Below are 27,172 nucleotides of genomic sequence, written 5' to 3'. Positions count from 1 at the left end.
ATATGTTTTATTTTCTATTTTCCTTTTAAGGACAAGGCCTGGAGAATGTCTGTAGCGAAGACATCTGTAGACATTCTTAAAATGCTATGTGACATCCAGAAAGGTACATTCTACCTTTGTGCCTTCATCTTGGTTTTGTGCCTAAGCTTGCCCTTTCCAGGAAGGAGCATCAGTGACAGCCCTCGTCCTTATCCTTGTTTTTTCTTGCTTTGTCTTCATTGACCCCACCCATTTTTCCTCATGAAAAGTCTTCCTTACTTTATTCTTTTGATTAGTAGTGTAAAAACAGAAACCTCTAAAATCACCTGACCATTTGTTTATATGCTTCGGTAAGCTCTTTGAGGCTCGATTGGATTTCTTTGGTGCCTTGCGCTTACTGCTCAGATTTCTCACTTATCGTTTGGTCATGGTCAGGCAAAAACCTGTTTAAACTTGAACTTAAGTAAAACATTAACAAAGTAACTCTTGGGGGGAAAAAGCTAAAATTTATTTCGGAGTAACTGCCATTTCTCTTGTAACCCATAAGCTGCTCTTTTCTATCTTCAGAAAGAATAGATTTTTTGTACTTAAATTCTCTTACCTCAGCTTCTGAAAAGAACTACTGAAGACTTAAGATAAAAGACCCATAGCCAATTAAAATATTAGCTTTAAAAAAACCCTGATAAGGGGCACCTGGCTATCTCAGTCGGTGGAGCATGTGACTTTTGATCTCAGGGTCTTGAGTTCAAGCCCCATATTGGGCATGGAGGCTACTTAAAAAAAAAAAAAATCTGGGCGCCTGGGTGGTGCAGTCGGTTAAGCGTCCGACTTCAGCCAGGTCACGATCTCGCGGTCCGTGAGTTCGAGCCCCGCGTCGGGCTCTGGGCTGATGGCTCAGAGCCTGGAGCCTGTTTCCGATTCTGTGTCTCCCTCTCTCTCTGCCCCTCCCCTGTTCATGCTCTGTCTCTCTCTGTCCCAAAAATAAATAAACGTTGAAAAAAAAAATAAAAAAAAAAATCTAATAAGAGGGGAATTTGGATGTCTACTATAACTTAAAAAAATTTAATTACAGACAATCTGCAGAAGAAGGATGAATGTGAAGAAATCCTGAAACTATTTAAAGCTGTTGCTAGCTTACAGGTAAAGATGTTAAGTTATGTTGAACATTATTACTTTACTGATTATGTTACTTATCACTGCATTTGACATGGATGATCAGTCCATCCTTCAAACTTTCTGTACTGGTCTTCAATAATTTTATTTTGTGGGCGCCTGGGTGGCGCAGTCGGTTAAGCGTCCGACTTCAGCCAGGTCACGATCTCGCGGTCCGGGAGTTCGAGCCCCGCGTCGGGCTCTGGGCTGATGGCTCAGAGCCTGGAGCCTGTTTCCGATTCTGTCTCCCTCTCTCTCTGCCCCTCCCCTGTTCATGCTCTGTCTCTCTCTGTCCCAAAAATAAATAAACGTTGAAAAAAAAAATTATAAAAAAATAATTTTATTTTGTTATTTTTTTTTAATGTTCATTTATTTTTGAGAGAGAAAGTGCAAGTGAGGGAGAGGCAGAAAGAGAAGGGGACAGGGGATCTGAAGCTGGCTCTGCACTGAAAGCAGGGAGCCCGATGTGGGGCTCAAACCCACAAACCATGAGATTATGACCTGATCCCAAGTTGGATGCTCAACCAACTGAGCCACCCATGTGCCCCAAGCCTTCGGGAATTTTAATTACAGCGTACTGGTTTTCCTTTTTTTCTCTCATTTGTAAAACAACCTGGGGTGCCTGGGTGGCTCAGTCGGTTAAGCATAGGACTCTTGATTTTGGCTCAGGTCATGGTCTCACCGTCACAGCTTGTGACATTGGTCACAAAGTTTGAGATCTCGTGAGATTGAGCCCCAGGCTCTTCACTGACAGCAGGGAGCCTGCTTAGGACTCTCTCCCTCCCTCTCTACTCTACCCTCACAAACATATGCGTTTTCTCTGTCAAAAATAAATAAATAAAATTTAAAAATAAAAGGAAAAAACAATTTTATGGAGATGTAATTCACATACCATACTGTTCATCTATTTAAAGTGTATAATTCAGTGCTTTTGGCATATTAATAATTTTGCATAATTGTGGTAACAATGTAAAATTTGCCATTTTACCCATTTTTCAATATATAGTTCAATGGCATTAATTACACTTACAATGTTGTGACCTTCACCACCATCTACTTTTCGTCACCTCAAGCAGAAACTTTTTATCCATTTTACCCATTTTTACCCATTAAGCAGTAACCCCCCGTTCCCCTCTCCCTCCAACCCCTGGAAACCTTTGATCTACTTTCTCTGAATTTGCCTTTCTGTAGATTTCTTATAAGTGGAATCCTACAATATTTATCTCATTGTGTCTGGCTTCTCTCAGTCAGCATGTTTTCAAAGTTCCTCCATGTATCAGGTGTCAGTGCTTCATTCCTTTAACACCTGACTCATGTTCCATTGTAGGAGTGGACCACATTTTGTTTATTCCTCTGTTGATAGACACTTAAGTTGTTTTTTCTTTTTGGCTATTGTGAGTAATGCTGCAGTGAACATGGTGAGCTCATCACCTGAACCCACTACTCGGACCCCATCTGTCTGACCTCAGTACCCTTGCTTATTCTACTTAGCACTGCCTCAGCAGCAATAAATAGTTAAAATAAGATTGCTGAAAATAAAAAATATATATCCTTGGGGGCACCTGGGTGACTCAGTTGATTAAACGTTCGATTTTGGCTCAGGTCATGATGTCACAGTTTGTGAGTTCAAGCCCTACCTTGGGTTCTCTGCCCCTCCCCAGCTTGTGTTTTTTCAAAAATAAAACATTAAAAACATATATATATCTTCTTGAAAAATCATGAGCTATATTGACTACACACAGAAGCTACATTCCTTGGGAAAAAGATGCACATTGAAAAGAGAAACTTCGTGGTTTAATCACTTGTATATTTATCTTTGACTAGATTATACATGGATGCTACATAATTCAAAAGGCTTTAAAAATGGTTAAAATGGTGAATTTTATGTATATTTTACCACAATAAAAAATAAACTTACTAAAATTCTGTACTGCATGTTGTAAACAATAAGGAATTAACTCTTTGACAAAAAAAAAAAGTTTGAAAGAATATATAGTGAAAACCAAGTCTTCCTCCTATCCTGATATTCCAGCTATCCAGTTTCCCACATTAGATGCAACTGCTGTTGCCAGTTTCTTGCGTATTTTTCTAGAGATAGTCTGTGGTTATATAAGCATAAACATTTCTGTGGTTCCTAATAAAGAGAGAATTGTGACATATAATGAATAAAGTCTTCCACAACTTATCTGTAGTAAACATTCTATTTATTTTTATAAATAAGTATTTCTACATGATGCATCCCCTTTGGGAAAGATAACTAATATTTTTGGGGGAAAAGCCTCAGTTTCAAAATTTTACATTTTATAAATAACTGCACCATAGATTAAGTTATGCAGGCATCCAAAATAATATTTGTGAAGTCTGTGTAATGACAGGAGAAAGGAGAAATGCCATAGTGTTAACTGGAGAAGGTAACATATGAAATTTCCCATGTAGCCACAAAATGCTGGTGAAGAAAACTGAAAAGAAATACCAAGGAAATGGTCACTGCTTATTAGGATAACCAGTTCTCAGCTCAGGTGTGTTTGCTCCCAGGGAGTACTTGGCACTGTGAAGGGAGTTTTGATAGTTTTTGATTGTCACAAGTGGTAGAAGGAGGGTGCTAGTGGCATCTAGCAGGTAGAGGCCAGGGATGCTGCTACAGGGCACAGGACAGCCCTCACAACAAAGGATCTGGCAAGATTGAGAAACCTTGCTGTAGAGTACTGCATCAAAACAGAAGGTCTAGGGGGCACCTGACTGGTTCAGTTAGAAGAGCACGTGACTTGATCTTGGGATCGTGAGTTTGAGCCCTATGTTAAGTGTAGAGATTACTTAAAAAAAAATAGAAGAAGGGGAAAGAAGAGGAGAAGAGGAGGAGGGGAGGGAGGAGAGCCAGAAGAAGAGGGGGAGAAGAAGGTGATCTCACTGCCTCTTGGTATCCTTCCCTGGGCCTCAGTGGGATTTTTTTTTAATCGAGTAAAAAAAATAAATTCTAAGTCTGGAGTTAGCAGCCAAAAGGAATTTTTACAAAAAAGAGCAAAGCTGGTTTCTTCAGTCACCCAAACCTAATACTTAATTCTGTCACTTTTGCTATTCAAGGATTCCCCACAATAAAGAATGATCTGACACCAAGAAATGGTGTCAATAGTGCTGACATTTAGAAAATCCTGGGTGAAGGGGCGCCTTGGTGACTCAGTTGGTTAAAGCGTCTGACTTCGGCTCAGGTCGTGATCTTGCAGTTTATGAGTTCAAGCCCCGCATCAGGCTGTCGGCTGTCAGTGTGCAGCCTGCTTTGGATTATCTGTCTCCCTCTCTGCCCCTCCCTTGCTCTCGCTCACTCTCTCTCGCGCTCTCTCTCTCTCTCTTAAAAATAAACATTGAAAAAAAAAGGAAAAGAAAAAATCCTTGGGTTAAAATGGTTTTTCCTATTTTGCAAACTTATTATAGTATTATTTTCATAACTTGAAATATAAAGTCTTAAATTCTTAATTAACATGGGAATTGTCTTTGAGGGAGAATAAGGAGAGATTTGAGACTCGCCAGTGGTTTTTAACAACAGACGAAGTGAGCAGATGTGGCACGCTGTCCTGTTTGCCTTCCTAGGAGAACTTCGAGGTCTTCCTGTCCTTTGGAGATTACAGCAACAGTGCCCTGGTCTCAGAGCTCCGTGAACAGTACATCAGAGCTCACGAAGTCACACAGACCAAACACAAATCCCAGAGCTCTGCAGAGCCTCCAGCTGCCGAGGACAAGAGCCCGAGCACCAAGTCTAAGCTGCACAGACAGGCGCTGACCCTGCACGTGTCCACACAAGAGCGGGAGGCCGAGCTGACCTTGAGAGCCTTAAACCATGGGAACCTGGAAGCAGCGCTGAGAAGATGCAGGTGAGCCCCGGCCCCGTGCACACATAGCTTGTCTGAAAGGAACACATGCTTCCTTGACTTCTTTGGTAATAGGGTTAGGCCAGTGACCTTTTCATTTGCATGGATATCATTCTTGGTTTCTCGCCCTCAGAGCCTAGTTTAGGTCACAAAATGGTAGCATAGCAGGCAGGTAACTCACATGATGTGAGTCGTTAGGTAATCTAACCATGGAATTTAGGTTGCCTTGCCCTCTGACAGTTAATAATGTCCCAAATAAGTTAAAAGACAAAGCACATTAGATGACATAAAAACATTTTTAAAGAGATTTTATTTTTTATTTATTTTTTAGTGTTTATTTTCATTATTTTTTAAGTTTATTTATTTACTTTGAGAGCCAGAGAGAGCACTAACAGCGGAGGGGCAGAGAAAGAGAGGGAAAGAGAGAATCCTAAGCAGGCTCCACACTGTCAACACAGAGTCCGATGCAGGGCTCGAACCCACCAACCGTGAGATCATGACCTAAACTGAAACCAAGAGTCAGACCCTTAACCGACTGAGCCATCCAGCCACCCCAATGTATGTTTATTTTTGAGAGAGAGAGAGACAGAGCGTGAGTCGGGGGCAGAGAGAGAGACACACACAATCTGAAGCAGGCTCAAGGCTCTGAGCTGTTATCACACAGCCCAATGCGGGGCTCGAACTCATGAGCCACGAGATCATGACTTGAGCCACAGTCAGACATGTAACGGAGCCAGCCAGGCGCCCCTTTTTAAAGAGGTAGTGTTCATATATTAACCCAAGAAAGGCAAATGCATTTGCTTTTGCTCCAAGTATTCTCACTTTTGACACTTCCTTTTTTCCAGAGACTTGTTTAAGTATCACCGCAATGCCGACACTGGGAAGTTGCTGTTTTTGACGTGTCAGAAGCTTTGTCACATGTTGGCTAATGACATTCCAATGGCAACACCCGTGGGCCTCAATCTTCCTTCTGAAATACATGCTCTAGCTTGCCAAGCTGCCACCATCTGCAGCCCAGGTGACAGGGTGTATAATATAGTTTTGTGTTCTGTGTCTCATTTCACACGGATCTCCCACGTGTGCTGTCTCTTCACAATTGGACATGGCCATAAAGACAAAAGATCGTTCTCTCCATTTTACAAAGAGCCAGTCATAATTGATTCTCCATGGGGAATATTGTTTCAAAATATTTACGGATATTAACAATGTCATTTCCAACTGTTGATAATAATCACTTTGATGGGATTGTGAAGTTCCTTGCCTCTCCACATATGAGGTTACATCTCAGCCAAGCTTATGTAAAAATTTAAACTGCATTATTGAGGGTAGTCAAAGCTGTGTGGAAACCGTTCTATCTTGTGGCCTTCTTTAGAATTTGAATGGTAATTATTAAAAGATTGTTTTCATTATTCCAAACACGTGGAATATTAGTGTAATGATTTTTCTCCATTTTCTTTCAGATTTTTTGCTAGATGCTTTAGAACTATGTAAATATACATTAACAGCAGTAGAGCTTTCCAGACAGTGCCAAATGGATGACTGTGGAATTCTAATGAAAGTAAATTGCCTTTAAATTTCTTTTTCTTAAACCAAATCCCTGCCCGCCCATTATGAACCACTTTTAAATCACTTGTATAGTTTATAAAAATATCAAATCTACCTCTTGTGGGTTTTTTAAATTTATTTTTTTTATTTTTTTAATGTTTATTTTTGAAAGAGAGAGAGAGCAGGGTAGGGGCAGAGAGAGGGGGGAGACACAGAATCCGAAGCAGGCTCCAGGCTCTGAGCTGTCAGCATAGAGCAAGACGCAAGGCTCAAACTCATGGACCATGAGATCGTGACCTGAGCTGAAGTTAGACACTTAACTGTCTGAGCCACCCAGGTGCCCCTACCTCTTATGTTTTCTTATTCTAGACCGGAAAACTCAAGGGCATGAAACCTCTTTTTCAGTGACATTTATTGGCTTTAAGTTGCCCTATCTTTTGAAATGTTGGGCCTCAAAAAAGGCATCTCTGGACATTGTCCTTATCTTAGAGTAACGGTTTAATTTAAAATGGCATTATCATAAGCCACAGACTACCCAGAGGAAGCAGACTACACAGTTGTATTTGACCATCCAAACTGCATTTGGCTCTAGTACATCTGATTCTGGGTTCTGCTTAGTGAAGATGATATTTGTGTTTTGGAGTGTATTTACTTGGGTCTTTTCTGTGATTTGGTATTTAGACTTCCTTTGGAACTCAAAAAGATCCATATGAAGAGTGGTCTTACAGTGACTTCTTCAGTGAAGATGGGATAGTTCTGGAGTCACAGATGGTGCTGCCTGTTATTTATGAATTGATTGCGTCACTTCTGCCTCTGGCTGGTAAATGTCACTTGTGTTGTTATTTTCTATGTATTTCTGCTTTATGCAAGTTTTAAAGTGTGGAGGTTTGGAACTAGGACTGCACATGGCAATATGGTGAATCTCGCAGGCACAATGCTGACCAAAAGAAGCCAAATACAAAAGAACACGTCATACTATATGATTTCATTCACGTAAAGTGCAAGGACAGGCTATAAAGAAGCCGTGCTGTCCGAAGTCAGGGGAATGGTTACTCTTGAGGGTGGATAATGACTGGAAAGGGGGAAGAGAGAGTTTTGGGTACTGGTAAGGTTCTATTTCTTGGTTTGGGTTCTGGGATGTGAATGTATTCACTTCATCAAGTTGTACATTTAACGTATGTATTTTTCTGTATATACTTAAGTGCCCTTTTTTTTTTTTAAGTAGCAGATTATTTTAGAACATTATTTGTTAATAGCATAATATTTAAATATTTCTTGGAATATGTGGTCTACAAGCAAGTTGTTTTATTTACTGTTAACATATTTCACTCTTTTTTGTAGAAAGCAAGAGACATCCCTTGGATTCTACAAGTTTACCATACCGCTCTATTAATGAAGGTACTTGACATCAGAAATATACATTATTGTATTACAATTTTATAAACAACAGAAAAACAGAAATTCCTTGAAATCTTGAATATAAGTCTGACTTAATGTTCTTGATGCACTTAATTATGACTATTACAGTGTTACTCTTCCAGAAGGTCAAGAGACTGTCATTGGCTTGTAACATTAACTTACGAATCTGTTCATAAATTTTGGTTTTCCCCACGGAGAAGTGGTTTTTTGTTTTTTGTTTTTTTTCCAGCTAATGACTTAAGCATCTCAAAATAGATCAGTTATCATCAAACTTGGTTATTTTCTGGTTTAAATAAAGTCCGTGTTAATTCTCTCATTTACTAGCTTTAAGAACCAATTTTATGATAGTTACCTACGTTGAAAACATTGGCTGTCCCTGAAAACAGTTTTTCAATAATTATGATCTTTATTTCTTTGAAAAATCTAAATATTAAAATACTTTTACTGAAATGAAGTACTTTTATCATTTCACAGGAGACAACCTCATTTTACCTATTATAAATTCCATCTCGGCATTGCTCCAGAACCTGCAAGAATCTAGCCAGTGGGAACTGGCCCTAAGATTTGTCATTGGTTCATTTGGTACCTGTCTTCAGCACTCTGTATCAAGCTTCATGGATGCCAGTCTGAGTGGAAAGGTATAGTTCTGAGAACAAATGCTTTCACTTTGGAGGAATATAGATACAAATACACCACCAAACAAAGGGATTTGGAGTCCACATTTTCTCATTTGGCTCTGGAACAAGGAAGTTGATAATTTGTCAGATTTAGGAAACATGTGTTGAGCATCTGAGATTCAGGTGTGGTTCAAGGTACTTACATACTTTTCATATTCAGTCTTGACAACAGCCCTGAGAGTCTCCATTTTGCAAATGAGGAAGCAGACTGAGGGAGGTGAAATCATTCAATTGAGGTTTTAAGTTGCAGTGATATGTCTTTTTACTCCCAACCCAGTGAACACATTAGGTCAAAACTCTATCTGTTGTTTGTATTACTGTAGCCTAAATTATTATAATTATAACCTGACAGCATCATTGAAAAGATTCTAGAAGACAAAGTACCTGTTGATAACTTGCTTATGAAGCGAATCAGAGAGAATTGCATCACTTCTACTATTCTGTTTATGTTTGTTAAATAACAATTTTTTACAAAATTAACTTTATCTTTTTATATATATATATATACATTTTTTTTTTGAAAGAGAGGGAGTGTGCAAGTGTGGAGGGAGGGACAGAGAGAGGGAGAGAGAAAGAATCTTAAGCAGGCTCCACATTCAGCACGGAACCTGATGTGGAGCTCAATCCCATGACCCTGATCTGAGCTGAATTTAAGAGTTAGATGCTTAACCAACTAAGCCACCCAGGTGCCCCAAAGTTAACTTTAAGTAAAGTATTGCTTTCAAAATTGCACATTTTAAGTCTGTCAACAGTGTATTCACCATGTCACCAACAGCACAATCAAGGTATAGAATATTTGAAAAGGTTCCTTTTTGTGCCTTCCCAGTCAGTTCCCCCCTTAGCTGCAGCATTCTGTCATCATAGATTAAATGCCAGCACATTTTGCATATAATGATGAATTTTCAAAGTTCCTTAATGTTTAAGAAGAGTTTTCAAAATGACACATAGATAGTAGACCTAACAATTCTTTTGTTCTTTTCTAAAAGTTGTTTGGAGAGGCCACATTAGTTAAATCAAGGCATGTTGTTATGGAACTGAAAGAGAAAGCTGTTACATTTATCAGGGGAAACGCTACAACACTGTTGCACAAAGTGAGTATCCGTTCTTGGTAAGCTGCTTTCTCTCCCTCTCTCTCTCTCTCTCTCTCTCTCTTTTTTTTTTTTTCCTTTTCTCTCTTCTAGTTGCTTCTGATATCTCAGGATAAGAATGAGGATGGGGGTGGGGCGCCTGGGTGGCGCAGTCGGTTAAGCGTCCGACTTCAGCCAGGTCACGATCTCGCGGTCCGGGAGTTCGAGCCCCGCGTCGGGCTCTGGGCTGATGGCTCAGAGCCTGGAGCCTGTTTCCGATTCTGTGTCTCCCTCTCTCTCTGCCCCTCCCCCGTTCATGCTCTGTCTCTCTCTGTCCCAAAAATAAATAAACGTTGAAAAAAAAAAATTTTTAAAGAATGAGGATGGGGAGGGCATATTGGGGCTTAAAGAGAAGTGATGGGATTGTCAGGGAGAAGAAGGTAAGGGTTCTGTGCTATATACAACCTGTCCAAGTTGTTTCCTTAAGTTTATGATAATGATAAAGGATGTTAAAACTAAGCAGACAAGTTGGAACCAAGTTACTCTACATCACTTTTCACGAAACACTTGTTCTTTCTTAGGGGTTATAATTAAATTTGGTGACAAATAAGCATTCAGAGACCAAATTCTATTTTGATTGTAAAGAATGTTCTCTTGATGCTTTCTTCCAATAGGTATTTAATTGTCGCCTGGTGGATCTTGACTTGGCATTGGGTTACTGCACTCTGTTACCCCAAAAAGAAGTGTTTGAAAATCTCTGGAAGCTCATAGATAAAGCGTGGCAGAACTACGACAAAATTTTGGTATGGCCTGCGCAAGCACAGCTTCATTTCTTTTTTTTTTTTTTTTTTTTTTATTTATTTATTTTTAGGACAGAGAGAGACAGAGCATGAACGGGGGAGGGGCAGAGAAAGAGGGAGACACAGAATCGGAAACAGGCTCCAGGCTCTGAGCCATCAGCCCAGAGCCTGACGCGGGGCTCGAACTCATGGACCGCGAGATCGTGACCTGGCTGAAGTCGGACGCTTAACCGACTGAGCCACCCAGGCGCCCCAATCATTTCTTAAAGTATGAAGAGATTTAGGGGAAAAAATGAAGTTGGCTTTGCCACTTAATGATTTAGCAGAAGAAATGTGGAGCCAACTCTCTTGTTTTCTAACAGCTTTTCCTTGACTACTGACACACCAGTGAGTGTATATGCGGGTCATAAGCACTGCTCAACCCAAAGAATTAGGGTATTTTTTATTTCTTAAATCTGTATGTCGCCATAGACCTTCACTTCTTACATTTACTATATCTGAAGTGTATTTGAAACCTTAGACCCACGAGCCAGGTCTTTTTTGTTGGACAAGGTTAGCAGATGCAGAATTTCTCTTTGATGTTTGTTTTAAAATTTGCCTTTTGTGGGGATTTTATTTTCAGGATAACCAGAATTTGGCCTTTTCTTTGAAGGAAAGCCAGACTACATTTATGGCATCATAATAAAAGCTGAATGACCTATTATATCAATAATGACTGTGTGTATGAAGCAATATGTAATATTCCACACTGTTATCACAAAGAAAGGTTATGATTTTTATTGTTGGGTTTCATCCAAAAGGTGTTAGAACATATTCTATTGTGATTGAATTTTAATTCTATTTTAATTTTTTAGGCAATATCTCTGGTGGGCTCTCAGCTGGCCAGCCTCTATCAGGAAATAGAAACAGAGCTTAAGTTCCGTGAACTCAGTACTGATGCTCAGTGGGGTATTCGTCTTGGCAAACTTGGTGTGAGTATTCTTGGTGTGAGTACCATCAAATTTGACCCATTCTGATGATTTCCCCAGGAAATCTTAAAGTCTTCTTCTTTGGGGAGAGGATATATGTTGTAGACTCATAAATTTTAGTTATATTAAATATACACATTAGTGTTTTCAAACAAATAAGGACCATTTGCTTCTTTTCCTCTTTTCTGTATTTTTAAGAAAATTTAGAAGAGGCTTGACTTTTTTTTAACGTCTGTTTATTTTTGAGAGAGAGAGACAGAATGTGAGTGAGGGAGGGGATGAGAGAGAGGGAGACAGAATCCAAAGCAGGCTCCAGGATCTGAGCTGTCAGCACAGAGCCCGATGCAGGGCTCAGACTCACGAACTGTGAAATTATGATCTGAGCCAAAGTCGGACACTTAACCGACTGAGCCACCCAGGTGCCCTTGACTTTTTTTTAATGTTTATTTTTGAGAGAGAACGCACACGAGAGAGCAGAGCAGGGACAGAGAGAGAAGGAGAGAGAATCCCAAACAGAGAGAGGGAGAGAGAATGCCAAGCAGGTTCTGCACTGAAAGGTGTGGGACTTGAACCATGAACCGTGAGATCATGACCGGAGCCGAAATCAAGAGTTGGACACTTAACTGACTGAGCTACCCAGATGCACCCCTGAGGCTTGACATTTTTTTCTACTTAGCTTTCCCACTGATAGAACTATATCTAGGATTAGTTAACATATAAGCTGTTTCAGACCTAGCCTTTAGCCTCATACTTTTCTGTTGCTGTTTGGTGGAAGATAAGTCAACGTGAAGGTGCCTGGGTGGCTCAGTCGGTTAAGCATCTGACTTTGGCTCAGGTCATGATCTCATGGTTTGTTAGTTCGAGCCCTTCATCAGGCTTTGCACTGACAGTGCAGAGCATGCTTGAGATTCTCTCCCTCCCTCTCTGCTCCCTCCCTGCTTGTGTGCTCTCTCTCTCTCGCTCACTCTCTCAAAATAAGTAAACTTATATTTAAAAATTAAAAAGATAACATCAGTGTGTACACAGGTATACTGAAGTTTATGAACTCCTAGGGAAAAGTCATTTTTCACTTTGTAAATACAAACAAAACTGTGTTCTTGACGCTATGTCTTTAAAACATTTTGGAGCGCCTGGGTGGCTCAGTCGGTTAAGCGTCCGACTTCGGCTCAGGTCGTGATCTCGCAGTCCGTGAGTTCGAGCCCAGCGTCGGGCTCTGTGCTGACAGCTCAGAGCCTGGAGCCTATTTCAGATTCTGTGTCTCCCTCGCTCTGACCCTTCCCCGTTCATGCTCTGTCTCTCTCTGTCTCAAAAATAATAAATAAAAATTAAAAAAAAAAAAAACATTTTATGTTACTCGCAAATAGGCTTATCAGGAATGTGATCACTACATAAAGGATATGTGTTTTGAAGCCTAGTTCAAATGTAGAAATGGGACTGGTTATTGCTAACAACTAATTCATGAAGAACCAAAGGGTAACCTGACTAAGAGATTTGGGGCCCATAGCCAAATATACCTGAAATCTCAGAATGATGGTCAAGTTGGGTAGGGGGATAAAAAAGGGTTAGAGGAGTCTAGAAAAATGTTTCTCTACAAAAAAGGATAGTAAAAAGGCAAATCACCATGGTGTCCTTATTCTAATACCTTTCACTTTATTGGGGTTTTTGTTTTGCTCTTTTTATTTCTAGATTTCTTTCCAGCCGGTTTTCAGGCAACATTTTCTCACCAAGAAAGACCTCATTAAAGCTCTTGTGGAGAATATAGATATGGACACAAGCCTCATTCTGGAATACTGCTGGTAACTCTTTAAACTTTAGTGGTATTTTTACTATTAGGTTAACAAACTGGTACTCCTTACTGAAAGAACACAGTAATAAAGATGATTATCCCATGCAGTCTATGGACTGTGGATGTTTTTTTTAATCTCCAAACTAAGTGAATCCAAAACCAGATTACATTCTCTTAGGTTATCACCTTTTAAATTCATGGTTAAGTGTTTTCCAGACTTACCTCATGTTGAACATCACCTGGGGCTCCTGATTAAAAATAAAGATTCTTGGGCCCCTTCCTGGTGGTTCTGACTCAGCAGATCTGGGCCAGGCCCCAAAATCTGATCCGTAATAGGAGTTCCAGATGATTCCCATGATAGGAAAGTTTGGGAGTATTGTTATGAGCAATTGAACTTCTAAATCAGCTCAACATAGGGGCAAAGTAATCTTAAATGAAGATATAATGGAGAGAAAAAAAAAAAAGATGTAATGAAAAGTATGATTTAGAGGCACCTGGGTGGCTCAGTCAGTGAAGCATCCAAGTTCAGCTCAGGTCATGATCTTGCGATTCTTGAGTTCAAGCCTCACACTGGTGGTGCAGAGCCTGCTTGGGATTCTCTCTCTCTCTCTCTCTCTCTCTCTCTCTCTCGGTGGTGCAGAGCCTGCTTGGGATTCTCTCTCTCTCTCTCTCTCTCTCTCTCTCTCGGTGGTGCAGAGCCTGCTTGGGATTCTCTCTCTCTGTCTCTCTGCCCCTTCTCCACTTTTCTCTCTTCCTCTCTGAAAATAAATAAACTTAAAAACAGTTTATTTATTTTGAGACAGAGTAAGGTGGGGGCAGAGAGAGAAGGAGGGAGAGAATCAAGCAGGCTTAACACTGTCAGTGCAGAGCCCAATGTGGGGCTTGAACTCACAAACCGTGAGATCATGACCTGAGCCGAAATTGAGAGTCAGATGCTTAACCGACTGAGCCACCCAGGCGCCCTTATAAATAAACTCTTAAGTTTAAAAAAAAAAAAAAAAAAAAAAAAAAGGATAATGATGTTTCTTATTGAAAGAAAAGTGTGGAGGGCGCACCTGGGTGGCTCAGTCAGTTAAGCATCTGACTTCTGCTCAGGTGATGATCTCATGGTTCATGGGTTTCAGCCCTGCATTGGGCTCTGGCTGACAGCTAGAGTTTGGAACCTGCTTTGGATTCTGTCTCTGTCTCTGTCTCTCTCTCTCTCTCTCTCTCTCTCTCTCTCTCTCTCTGCTCCTCCCCTGCTTGTGCTCTGTCTCTCTCAAAAATAAATAAACATTAAAAAAAATTTTTTTTAATATGATTTAGGGAGAATTTTTTAAAATAACAAGTAATTAAAACTAAAACTAAATGTTTATAGATAACAGTTATTGTGATAAGTAGGAGTAAATAATATCTCAGATGTTTATCTAATAAATAGGATGATCAGTTTGTTGTCACTTTATTAGTTTCAAAGTGCTTTCATGCACCATCATTTAATTTTTACATTTTTATTGCATATTAGTACCAATTTATATATGAGAAAACAAACCCATATTCAGTGACCCACTTAAGGTCAAATAATAAGTGACTGGTTTTATTTATTTATTTATTTATTTATTTTTAAATTTTTTTAATGTTTGTTTATTTTTGAGACAGAGAGAGACAGAGCATGAATGGGGGAGTGTCAGAGAGAGGGAGACACAGAATCCGAAACAGGCTCCAGGCTCTGAGCTGTCAGCACAGAGCCCGACTCGGGGCTCAAACTCACGGACCGTGAGATCATGACCTGAGCCGAAGTCGGCCGCTTAACCGACTGAGCCACCCAGGCGCCTCTAAGTGACTGGTTTTAAAATACTGTCTCTACCCCACTCATGCTCTCTCTCAAAAACAAATAAACAAAAACATTTTTTTAATGGTCCTACTTAAAGCTTTTCTTGATATTTGTTATTCTGTCAGCACAGAGCCCGATGCGGGGCTCGAACTCAAGAACCTTGAGATCATGACCTGAGCCGAAGTTGGACGCTTAAGTGACTGAGCCACCCAGGTGCCCCTGTTTTAATATTTTTTAACGTTTATTTGAGACAGAGAGACAGAGTGCAAGTAGGGAGGGGCAGAGAGAGGGAGACAGAATCTGAAGCAGGCTCCAGGCTTTGAGCTGTCAGCACAGAGCCTGATGCGGGGCTCAAACTCTAACCATGAGATCGTGACCTGAGCCAAAGTCAGATGCTTAACTGACTGAGCCACCCAGGCACCCCAGCAAGTGCCCTCCTTAATATCCATCACCCATCTAGCCCATCTCCCACTCACATCTCTCCATCAACCATTTGTTCTCTCTAAGAGTCTCTCATGGTTTGTTTCCCTCTCTCTTTTCTCCTCCTCCCATATGTTCATCTGTTTTGTTTCTTAAATTCCACATGAGTTAAATCATATGGTATTTGTCTTTCTCTGAATTATTTCACTTAGCACAATACACATAATAGCTCCATTTCATTCTTATTTTTTAAATCTTTATTATTTTTCTAATAAGATAGAACATATTAAAATCAAAGTTCCATATAATCTTACCATTCAGGAATAATCACCGTTTAAAGAATTTCGCCTATATTGTTCCTTTATTTCCCCTATGCATATAAAAACATGCATTCTTTAGGTTTATCACAAACAGAATCATATTTTACAAACTATTTTATAGCATGCATCATTCACTTAACAGTATATTTATAAGATCGGTACATATAGCTTTTCTTTGTATCTCTTGAACTCCGGTATTCCTTTGTATGAATAACTTATTTAGCCCCTTTTCAATGGATAATTGAATTGCTCTCAGTTTTTAAATATTACAAACAGTTGTTGCAGCAGACATCCTTGTATGTGTATCTTGGCTATTTTTTGTGAAGGGTGTGAAAGTGGAATTGCCCTATTAAATATTTTCAATTTTATTACAAATTTATCCCCAGTATTATGCCATTACATGGCCATGATTTTTTTTTTAAGTTTATGTTATTTTTATTTTGAGAGACAGAGTGCAAGCAGAGAGGGACAGAGAGAGAGAGGAGAGAGAGAATTCCAGGCAGGCCCCATGGTGTCAGTGCAGAGTCCAACATGGGGCTCTATCTGGTGAGCTGTGAGATCATGACCTGAGCTGAGATCAAGAGTCAGATACTTAACTGACTGAGCCACCCAAGCACCCCAAGATCTGATGATTGATTGATTGATTTAAATTTTTTAATGTTTATTTTTGAGAGCGTGTGTGAGTGGGGGAGGGGCAGACAGAGAGGGAGACAGAGGAACTGAAGCAGGCTCTGCACTAACAGCACAGAACCCAACATGGGACTTGAACCCACCAACAATGAGATCATGACCTGAGCTAAAGTCAGGTGCTTAACCAACTGAGCTACCCAAAGGGCCCCAAGATCTGGGTTTTTTTTAAGTGTATTTAGTTTTTGAGAGAGGGAGAGAGTGAGAATCCCAAGCAGTCCACACTGCCAGCATGGAGCCTGATGCAGGGCTGGAACCCATGAACTGCAATATCATGACCTGAACTGAAACCAGGAGTCCTACGCTTTAACCGACTAAGCCACCCAGGTGCCCCCCAAGATCTGATTTTTTAAAGACAGCAGTTAACTCTTGATGATGTGTTGGTGATCTGATAATGAGGCTGGGCAATGAGAGGGTTCGATGGGAGTGTGTCAGTGAGAAATTGTATGGAAACACATGCATGGAGAGAAGTTAGCCTGTATTTGAATACTTCTTTTAGCACATTTCAGTTGGACTGTGATGCAGCTCTTCAGCTATTCATCGAAACACTGCTACACAACACCAATGCCAGCCAAGGCCAGGGAGACATGAGCACACAGTCTGCAAAGCAGCAGCACCCCAAACTCCTGGCCAAAGCCCTGGAAATGGTTCCTCTACTGACGAGCACAAAAGATCTGGTCATCAGTCTTAGTGGAATACTGCATAAGGTAGATGAATGGGGAACTGAATGTATCGGGTCACTTCAAACATCCCTCCTACCCTTAGTTAATTTAGGTACATAGAGTAACAAGCTGGAAAAGTAAGTCCTGTATTTTTTATAAACTTATAATTTTGGTAATTTTAGATTTCTACCTTTTTAATATAGTTTAATGTAGTAGTTTTCCTCCCTTTTTCCCTGAAAATAGAAATAGCATTTTTTTTCAGATTTTTGAAAATAGCACACCTTCTTTGAAAAAGATCAAACTAGAGAGAAGTATTAATCAAAAAGTAAAATTTCTATAACCCCATTCCCATAGATAAAAACGTTAGTAGTTTGGTGACTGATTTAGACTAAATATTCTATTCTGTTATTCTCCTTTTTTTCACTGAACGTATTGTCATTATGTGTCAATAACATACATCTATCTCATTTTTGACAGGTACATATTACTCCACTGTGTGGATAAACATACTGTAACCAAGCCTTTAGGGATGGACACTTAAGTTATTTGTATATTTTACTATTAAATATTGCTACAATGAATATCTCCATACATACATATACCTATTTGGCCTCTAGTCTGATTATTTTCTTAGGACATCTTCCTGAGAATTGAAACTTTTAAGTCAAGGAGTAGTTTGTTGGGGGAGTAAAGGTGGATTGAAGGGCAAGGAAGATTGTAAGACTACAAGAAATACTTCAGTATTTCCTGAAATTCAGCCAAAATTAATAAAGACTTTCACAAAAGTTCTAGGTACTACGGAAATCATCTTCCCACTTAGTTCAGTGTTGTTATTCATGTGACTTGAGTTGGCATTTAAGAAATGAAAAAAAAGTAATGGTGTGTGTGGGCAGAAACAAAGAACAAAGAGAATACTTCCTTTCTTTTCATGAACATATATAGATGCCACCCAATTAATTTTTGCATTTTAATATGTGGTTAGAGCCAGAATGGAATACTTGGAGAAACTTTTGCTTGGAGGCCCACACTTTTAGTTACATAATTTTCAAGAAAATGTCCATTTCCTCCTATTGTACTTTTCCCATCTTAAATGGAAGACCTAGAATTTTCATTTAAAGATCTTACAAAATTATGAAGTCTTGATATATTTATTCTTTCTAGATTTTTAGTATCCTAGGAACAGCTTTCTTTTTAAAATCACTTCTGAGACATTTTAAGGTTTATTTATCCTGATACAACTAATTTTAGAGATAAGAGCATTTCAGTTCATTTGTAGAAGAATTATCTAATCTAACACTATGGCACACTGAGATTTTACATTTTTGATCTGTACTGATGACCATAATAAAACCTGGCCATCTTAAGTTTTGACATATTTTTACTTTTATACAGTTGGATCCCTACAGCTACGAAATGATTGAAGTGGTCCTGAAGGTTATAGAAAGAGCTGATGAAAAGATAACCAACATTAATATCAGTCAGGTATAACTAACGTATCGTAGATTTTAGAATTATATTTTTGCCTCTTTTTGGATCATTTAACAAAATTGTGGTCCTATAGGACCTTTCTGGACTGTCCTTTGAGCTTCATTTTTCGTTTGGTTCCTCTTTATTTTTTTTATTCTTTTTTTTTTTTTTTTTAAGATTTTAAAAAATATTTTGTTTTGAGAGAGAGTGTGCGTGCGCACGTGCGTGTGAGTGGGGGAGGGGCAGAGGGAGAGACAATTCCAAGCAGGCTCTGCACTGTCAGCAGAGAGCCCTCCTCGGGGCTTAATCTCACAAACTGTGAGATCATGACCTAAGCCAGAATCAAGAGTCGGACACTTAACTGACTGAGCCACTCAGGTACCCCTGGTTCTTTAAAAGGGATACAGAAGTAAAAAGACTTGTCACGCTCAGGGTGCCTGGGTGGCTCAGCCAGTTAAGTGTTTGACTTTGGCTCAGGTTATGATCTCATAGTTTGTGGGTTCGAGGCCCAGCATGGGGTTTGGCACTGACTGCTCAGAGCCTGCTTTGGATTCTCTGTCTCCCTCTCTCTCTGCCCCTCTGCCACTCATGCTTTCTGGAAATAAATACTTCTCATGCTCTTCATGTTTTATCGTTTATCTTAATCCTATTTTGGCTTTACTGAGGCAGTTTAAATTTGTCTAAGATCATGAAGTCACTAAAGGACTAATTTAGAAGAATTAAAGCAAAATTTTTGTGATTCGGCAACAACAACAACAAAAAAGAAGAAGTAGTATGTGGGACCCAGAGTTAGATTCCACTTTCTATATTAGTAGGTAGGGCTGGCTCAATTCTAGTACTTTCAGTAACTTCTTAGTCTGTTCTGAATTTTGGTCATAGTAGCTTTTGTATCTTTTTAAAATGGATTTAAACATTAAAAGAAAATGGGTTGATTCAAAAAATTATACAAGCACCCAAAATATCAGATATAAGCCTAAAGAGATGTAAGGGTATAGAGGATTAATTTTAGACCTACTGCCTACCTTTTTAAAATGAAATCCAGTATTTTTGAGATCTCCTTCAGACTGTTTGAAGAGGTTATGAGGAACTTTCAGACTCACTTACAAAAATCCCACCAATAACAGGGTTCCATTAGTTTCTCCGAGTATAATTTCTTTAATCATCATATAAATTGTGGTTTAGAAGGATAATCTTAGAGGTAAAACTACAAAAGGTTTTGGTTCTCTTAATGAAAACAAGACCATCTCAGGAATGGAATTCTGTGATACGATCAAGTTAGAGAATTAAGAAACAGGATTGGTTTAAGCTCATAAGAAAATACATTTATATTTTAATATAGGCATTGAGTCTTCTGAAACATTTGAAATCATACAGAAGAATATCTCCTCCGGTGGACCTAGAATATCAGTATATGTTGGAGCATGTGATAAGTTTGCCATCAGCTGCCCAAACTAGACTGCCTTTTCACCTAATATTCTTTGGCACAGCACAGAACTTCTGGAAAATTCTCTGTATGTTCATTAACTTCTTACGAATTTTACTGAATAGCCCAAATTTGTTTTCTTAAGCAAATCATAATCTTCTTGTTTGTTTTTTAGCTACAGAACTCAGTGAAGAATCTTTCCCAACACTGCTCCTAATTTGTAAATTAATGAAGGTAATGGGTTGAGACTTGGTCAAACATACGTTTATACCCTCTAGTTAACTCAGACCCTTTGTAGAAGGATTTTGTACTACTTTCATGTAAAACCCTTAAAGGTGAGCATGTAAATCAACCTCAAGTTTTTTCTTTTAAGTATATATTTTTTTAATGTTTATTTATTTGGGGGCAGGGGAGGGGCAGAGAGGGAGAGAATCCCAAGCAGGCTCTGCACTCCTAGCAAAGAGCCCTGTGCAGGGCTTGATCTCACGACCATGAGATCTTGATCTGAACCAAAATCAGTCCGATGTTTAACCGACTGAGCCACCCAGGTGCCCCCAGCCTTAACTTTTCTTTTCCTCTCTTTGAAGTTCTCTTTGGACACTCTGTATGTGTCTACAGCCAAACATGTTTTTGAAAAAAAACTGAAGCCAAAGCTTCTGAAGTTAACACAAGCTAAATCCTCAACACTGATTAACAAGGAAATAACTAAGATCACTCAAACCATCGAGTCCTACTTATTGTCTATAGTTAACCCAGAGTGGGCTGTAGCTATTGGCATCAGTCTTGCCCAGGATATCCCAGAAGGTATGGATTCTTCCTCTAAGTGGGCTCGAAATTGTCGGCTTATTTTGAACTTGCAATAAAAAAATTTACTCCTTACCTATCTTTGAGAAGAGGCATTTAAAACTATTGATGGTAGTTAAAAATGTTATGTGCCCTTTCTCTTCACTTGGTGCATTGCTGAAATGATTAAAATTTGCTGAATGTTGAAAGGCTCCAGTGAAGTCAGCAAGGCTCCTTGCAGCTTATCAGGGTGCAGGGATGTGGGTGTTCTCTACCTTGTCTGTAGGAATAGAAATTGCGTCCTAACAGGTACTCCTGCTTCTAGTAATGAATCCTTACATGTTCTTGCATAACCAAATAAGCACACAAACACAGGCACTTACTGCCATGTTTTTAGTTGTAACAGAAGTCAAAAATAACTACTTTTTAGTTATTTTTTTAATATTTATTTTTGAGACAGAGCACAAGCAGGGGAGGGGCAGAGAGAGAGAGAGGGAGACACAGAATCTGAAGCAGGCTCCAGGCTCTAGGCTCTGAGCTGTCAACACAAAGCCCAACGTAGGGCTTGAAACCATGAACCGTGAGATCATGACCTGAGCTGAGGTTGGATGCTTAACCAACTGAGCCACGCAGTCACCCCTAAAAAATAACTTTTTTTAAAATGCTCATTTGTCAGGAATTTGTTTTTAAAAATAGAGCATATGCATAGAATAGAATACTATATAGTTGATTTGGAAAGATACCCAAGGTGTATATTAAGTCAGAACAGTGGACAATACCACATGTATGATCTTAGCCTGTTGGGCTTAAAATGTGTGCATGTACACACAGACACACACACACAGGGGAAACTTCTGAAGGAATAGAAGCTGAAGAGGAGCCTTTGGACTTTTACTTTTTACTTTGTATCCTTCTGTTTAAATTATGTTTTTTCTCTGAGTATGCATTCTTGTATTAAAAAAAAAAACCTTGATAATTTGATTAAAATACATTTATCTTAAAAGGATTATGATTTGTTTATAAGTCTCTTTTTTATCTGTTCAGGTTCCTTCAAGATGTCCAGCTTGAAATTCTGCCTGTATTTAGCTGAGAGATGGCTACAGAATATCCCATGTCAGGTGAGTCTGAACTGTACAATGGAAGGCTCCTCTCTTTTCATTTACATAGTGTGCTCCCTGGCCCACCTTCTCATCCCGCCCTGCTGATGGCGTCTTTAAGGGTTGGATGCCTAAAATGGATAAAGAAGATGAGAATTTGTGTAGCTATGTAAGGATGTAACTAAGGCAGGGAGGGACCTTGATTGATAAAGATGGATTCTTCGCCTCACCTGAGGTTTTAGAATGTGACCTTTTCTTGGAATCCCTGCTTGGGATTTTTTTTTTTTTTTTTTTTTTTTTTTTAAGGATGAAACGCGTGAAAAAGCAGAGGCTTTGTTGAAGAAGCTTCATATTCAGTACCGGCGATCAGGCACTGAAGCCGTGCTCATAGCCCACAAGCTAAACACCGCGGAATATCTAAGAGTGATAGGAAAGCCTGCACATCTCATCGTCAGTCTGTACGAGCATCCTAGCATAAGTCAAAGAATTCAGAATTCCTCCAGCAAAGAATATCCCGGTGAGGACAAAGCACCATTTATCTTTCTGCTCAGGGAGGACTGTCATTTTGATTCCCAGTTATCTTGCACTGAAAACTTGGGTTTCTCTTTTTTTAAACTCTTTATTTTGAATATCTTAGATATTCACGCAGCTGCCAAAGAAATTGCCGAAGTTAACGAAATTAATTTGGAGAAAGTCTGGGACATGTTGTTGGAGAAGTGGCTGTGCCCGTCCACAAAGCCTGGTGAGGTCAGTCCGTCCTCTGAGAGGTTCTCTTGTCCTTTCTGCTGGCTCTGCATTGATAGAACCTTCGGATTAGGAGCTCAGACTTAACACAAGGAATGTTTGCTGCTTTTAATACCTTCTGTTATCAGATGAGTCTTCATGAGGTTATTTCCTTTTTCTTTCTATTTAAATATTGTTTTGCCACTATTTTACCTTTTAATTGGTGATTTCAGATGAACTCTTGTATAAAAGAAGTGGTCTGTGCTTAGATTCATGTGATTAACTTTTTATTTTTCTTAGATTCATGTGATAACTTTATTTTGAAATAATTTTAAACATACAGAAAAGTTGCAGTAGTGTGAATGAATTCCTGTACACCCTTCACCCAACTCTGTTGATGTTTAACATTTTGCCATATTTGCTTTGCCCTATAATATATATATTTATAGTATTTTTCTGGACCGTCTGAGAATTAATGGTATGTGGCATCCCCTTTCACCCCTTAACAAGTCTGTATATCCTAAGAACAAGGCTTTTCTCTTACTTAACCACAGTATAATTATCAAAATTAGATAATTTTAAATTGGTACACTATTGATACAGTACAAACATAGGCTTGAATCTGTGGTCCACATTATAATTTAATGAATTGGCCCAATAGTGCTCTTTTAAGGAACTTTCTCCCCCTGGACCAGGGTCTAGTCTAAGACTATACATTGCATGTATTTGTCATATCTTTAATCTCTTTTATTTATTTATTTAAAAATTTTTTTTGATGTTTATGTATTTTTGACAGAGTGAGACAGAGCATGAGTGGGGGAGGGGCAGAGAGAGGGAGACACAGAATCTGAAGCAGGCTCCAGGCTCTGAGCTGTCAGCACAGAGCCCGACGCGGGGCTGGAACTCACAAACCATGAGATCATAACCTGAGCCAAAGTCAGACGCTCAAACAACTGAGCCACCCAGATGCCCCATCTTTAATCTCTTATAATCTAGAATAGTTCCATAGCTTTTCCTTGTCTTTCATGACACCTGACTTTAAAAAAAAAAAATTTTTTTTAATGTTTATTTACTTTTGAGAGAGAGACACAGAGAGCCGGGGAGAGGCAGAGAGGAGGGGAGACACAGAATCTGAAGCAGGCTCCAGGCTCTGAGCTGTCAGCACAGAGCCCGATGCAGGACTCAAACCCACAAACTGAGATCATGACCTGAGCTGAAGTCAGACGGTTAACCCAGTGAGCCACCCAGGCACCCCTGATATTCTTGGAGCGTACAGACCATTTGTTTTAGAAGCTATCCTTCAATTTGTGTTTGTCTGATATTTCCTCATGATAAGATTCTAATGATGCATTTTGGGCCAGAATCCTGCTTAAGTGATATCGTGTGCTTCTCAGGGTATGACATTTGGAGGCACGTGATGTCCGTTTGCCAGAATAGGTGATGTGAGTTTAAATAACCTGGTTAAGATGTTGTCAGTGTCCATATTACATAGTTACTGTATTTCCTTTTGTAACTATTAGGGGAGGTGTTTTGAGACAGTTTAGTAACTTGTTCCTCCTCAAACTCCTTTCCCTACCACACATAATCCAATTTAGCATCTATTAATGATTCTTACTCTAGTCTATTTTACTGTGATGGGATATTGATGTTTTTAAAGGGGGCCAGCCAGTTGGTTTGCAAAATGTCTCCTTGTGATGTTTCTCATGATTAGATTCAGGTTATGTGTTTTGGGCAAGGATACCGTATAGGTAATGTGTTTTTTTTTTTCAGTGTATCACATCAGGAGGCATATAGTGTTAGAAGTAGTATCACTGACATTTATGCTGGGATTCAGCAATCCCAACACAGAATTTTCTGCAGTACTTCTGCGTTTTCAGGCAGAACTCAATTAGGGAGCCTTCCTCTATCCACCTAGGCAGATATGCTTGAAAAAAAATGTATGTGTCAACAAATACTATAACTGAAATGACATTAGGTTTTTAATTATTTTTTATATCCCTTAGCATCCAATTTAGCAAGTATTTATTAAATGTTTGCAAAGAACAAGGACTGTGCTTCAATGGAAACGGAAGCATATCTAGGCCTCATAGAATCTGTGGTTGACTCAGAAACCGATGTGTTTTAACTTACACATAAATTCGAGGAACTGAACAAAAGCACCCTGAAGCCAGGAACTGGGACTGTGCATAGCACCTTGCACATTGCTTTGTAAGTCCCAGTAAGTCTGTACTGAATTACTCAAGGACTCATTTAAAATCCATGGAGTCCTTTCCTTTTAAAAATTATCCAGTGACTGTAAACGCCAGGAGGACAGGAACATCTGTTTCATTCACTCAGGCAAACCACGAGCCTGGGATTGTGCCTGGCACATAGTAAGTGCTCAGTAAATATTTGTTGACTGAATAATGTGAGGAAACTAATTTTGAAAGGAAAAGTTTTTTCATAAAGTAATGGGTTACACTCTACTGTCTTCTATGTAAACAATTCTGTGTATTGGGTTTTTCACCTAATAGGTTGTGTTAGCTTCTATAGTCCACAGACTTTTAGTTTTTTGACTTTGTTTTTCACTTTTTCAAGAAACCGTCAGAATTATTTGAACTTCAAGAAGATGAAGCACTCCGAAGGTACTCTTTCTTTACTTAGATCTGTCTGTATCTTGTTGCCCAGTAGGAGTCTTAAAACAAATCTGTCAGAGGTTGGTTTTGAAAAGACTTTTCTTCCTATAATTTGGGTCAGAGTCTCTGAGAAGAATCACTTCATTGATATATGGCCATGAATATGTACAACTATCTCCAGTGGAATAAACAACCAAGATCCAGAATTTCTGAACCTTCAGTGAGTCCCTACTGATGTTGAGGGTTCTTTAGCAGAGAATGCACCTCAAACAAAGGAGTATTCTTATTTGCTAGGCTAGGACTCTGGCCCCAGACCCCTATGTATTCTGTCCCCCACGTGAGCTGGGCTGGTTCAGGTATGGGCCACCAGCATTCCTTTCCCCTTCTAACCTAAGACTGAGACCAAGGAAGGCACGTTGGCTTCATCTAACATGCTAAATCTGATTGGTCATGGCTTGCTGACCATATCTGGGCCCAAATCTAAAAGGATATGGTAATCCATTAATGATGCTTGGCACAGGCACAGGAGAGGGAGTGGTGACATGCGTGCCAGCTTTTTGCCATTCCTGGTCTAGACCAAAAGTAGGTCAAGTCACTTGTGAAGCCTTACACCCTGCGTCCGCCCTGGATCTGACAGAGAGGATGTGAAAAGGCAAACCCAAGAGAAGAATTTCTCCTGGTTTGGGCAGAGGTGGCTTACCACCCCTTCTATGTCCTCTTTTCCTGGGGACCCCACCTTGTCCTTAGTCTTTGAAACACAGGGTTACCTCTGTCTAAGCAACAGGTAGATTCATCCTGCCGTGTCTAACTGAACCAGCCACGATGGAAAGCCTTACAGAGAAACGATTCAAAGAGAAAAAAAATCCCGAGGAGATCCCAAAGGGATACTTCATGCTAATTTTGTAGCTTCCTGCCATTTCCCACTGAAAGCTCCACCCTCTCCTTTGCCTGGTACCCTGCCCACCCCATCCATCTTGCCCTTCTCTGGAGGGGGGCCAGTCAGGCCTGAGTCTAGAGGTTGAATTGTGCCACTTAACAAGGTCCTGTGAACTAAAATAGAATTTTCCATGTGTAGGATCCAATGTACTTTGCAGCTATAGTTTGTATTAATTTCTTAAATAGAATTTAAATTATCAGAGATTGGCTGTTTTATAGATGAGAAGACTGGGGCCTGGCATTTATCGTATTTATTTTCTTTAGCTATGCCTGCAACTCAAGAAAAGCATAAGCATCCATTCAGGGGAAAAGCAAAAATGTTCTTGACCCATAATCCTTCAGGCCCATGTTTGGGATGTCTGGTAACTTTTTCCATGGACAGCAAAAGGTCTGTTGTTTGGGTAACCGATCACTAAATTAAAATCCAAATGTAATTTAAAATATTTTTTCCCCAGAGTCCTGTATCTCCTTCTGTCTCGCCCGATTGATTACAGTTCAAGAATGCTGTTCGTGTTTGCAACATCAGCGACAACTGTAAGCCCTGGACACAGAGTCTCAGCTTACCCTTTTCTTCCTGCGTATTTACCATGCTTGATAGCATTAGGGGATGGTTACGATAATGCTCACTTACACATTTAACTCAAAGTACCGCGTATTTTACTTGGTAATCAAGACTATAGTATCTGCAGGCTCTATTAGGTGCTAGCTTCCGTAACATCCTGTTTGGCAAACTGAACCAATTGACAGTTCCCACGGTTATCTGCATTTAAAGTTATTAACTCCCTGGTTGGACAACATTCCTAATACCAGGGGCCAAACCAACTGGTCTCAACGCCCTGCAGGACCTACTTCACCCTTTGCTTGTGCCTCCCTCCCTCCCTCCCCACTAAATGTTAGCTGCACTAAACTTTCTCTTTTCCCTAAAGGCAACACTACTTCTTTGGCCTTCAGGCTTTTGCCCGTGGAAATGTTC

General features: G+C 39.6%; 1 protein-coding gene across 3 annotated transcripts in view; it reads left to right on the top strand.

Annotated features, from left to right (window-relative positions):
• KNTC1 (kinetochore associated 1) overlaps window positions 1–27,172 on the top strand; it is a 75,914-nt gene that overhangs the window by 36,191 nt on the left and 12,551 nt on the right. For 2 of the 3 annotated variants that reach the window (XM_045458591.1, XM_045458590.1), the window contains exons 32-53: window positions 31–103; window positions 1,052–1,119; window positions 4,717–4,997; window positions 5,840–6,012; window positions 6,455–6,552; window positions 7,221–7,359; window positions 7,881–7,937; window positions 8,433–8,596; window positions 9,622–9,726; window positions 10,377–10,505; window positions 11,357–11,488; window positions 13,157–13,266; window positions 16,993–17,200; window positions 18,548–18,637; window positions 19,962–20,133; window positions 20,221–20,279; window positions 20,633–20,849; window positions 21,873–21,946; window positions 22,232–22,442; window positions 22,563–22,672; window positions 25,226–25,272; window positions 26,655–26,733. In XM_045458591.1, the coding sequence (XP_045314547.1) occupies window positions 31–103; window positions 1,052–1,119; window positions 4,717–4,997; window positions 5,840–6,012; window positions 6,455–6,552; window positions 7,221–7,359; window positions 7,881–7,937; window positions 8,433–8,596; window positions 9,622–9,726; window positions 10,377–10,505; window positions 11,357–11,488; window positions 13,157–13,266; window positions 16,993–17,200; window positions 18,548–18,637; window positions 19,962–20,133; window positions 20,221–20,279; window positions 20,633–20,849; window positions 21,873–21,946; window positions 22,232–22,442; window positions 22,563–22,672; window positions 25,226–25,272; window positions 26,655–26,733 (2,796 nt within the window). The remainder of the gene's footprint in view (window positions 1–30; window positions 104–1,051; window positions 1,120–4,716; window positions 4,998–5,839; window positions 6,013–6,454; window positions 6,553–7,220; window positions 7,360–7,880; window positions 7,938–8,432; window positions 8,597–9,621; window positions 9,727–10,376; window positions 10,506–11,356; window positions 11,489–13,156; window positions 13,267–16,992; window positions 17,201–18,547; window positions 18,638–19,961; window positions 20,134–20,220; window positions 20,280–20,632; window positions 20,850–21,872; window positions 21,947–22,231; window positions 22,443–22,562; window positions 22,673–25,225; window positions 25,273–26,654; window positions 26,734–27,172) is intronic. The other variant, XM_045458592.1, reaches the window with a different exon arrangement.

Source organism: Leopardus geoffroyi, chromosome D3 (assembly GCF_018350155.1).
Source record: "Leopardus geoffroyi isolate Oge1 chromosome D3, O.geoffroyi_Oge1_pat1.0, whole genome shotgun sequence".
NCBI lineage: Eukaryota > Metazoa > Chordata > Mammalia > Carnivora > Felidae > Leopardus > Leopardus geoffroyi.
This window is presented reverse-complemented; position numbering and strand designations above follow the sequence as displayed.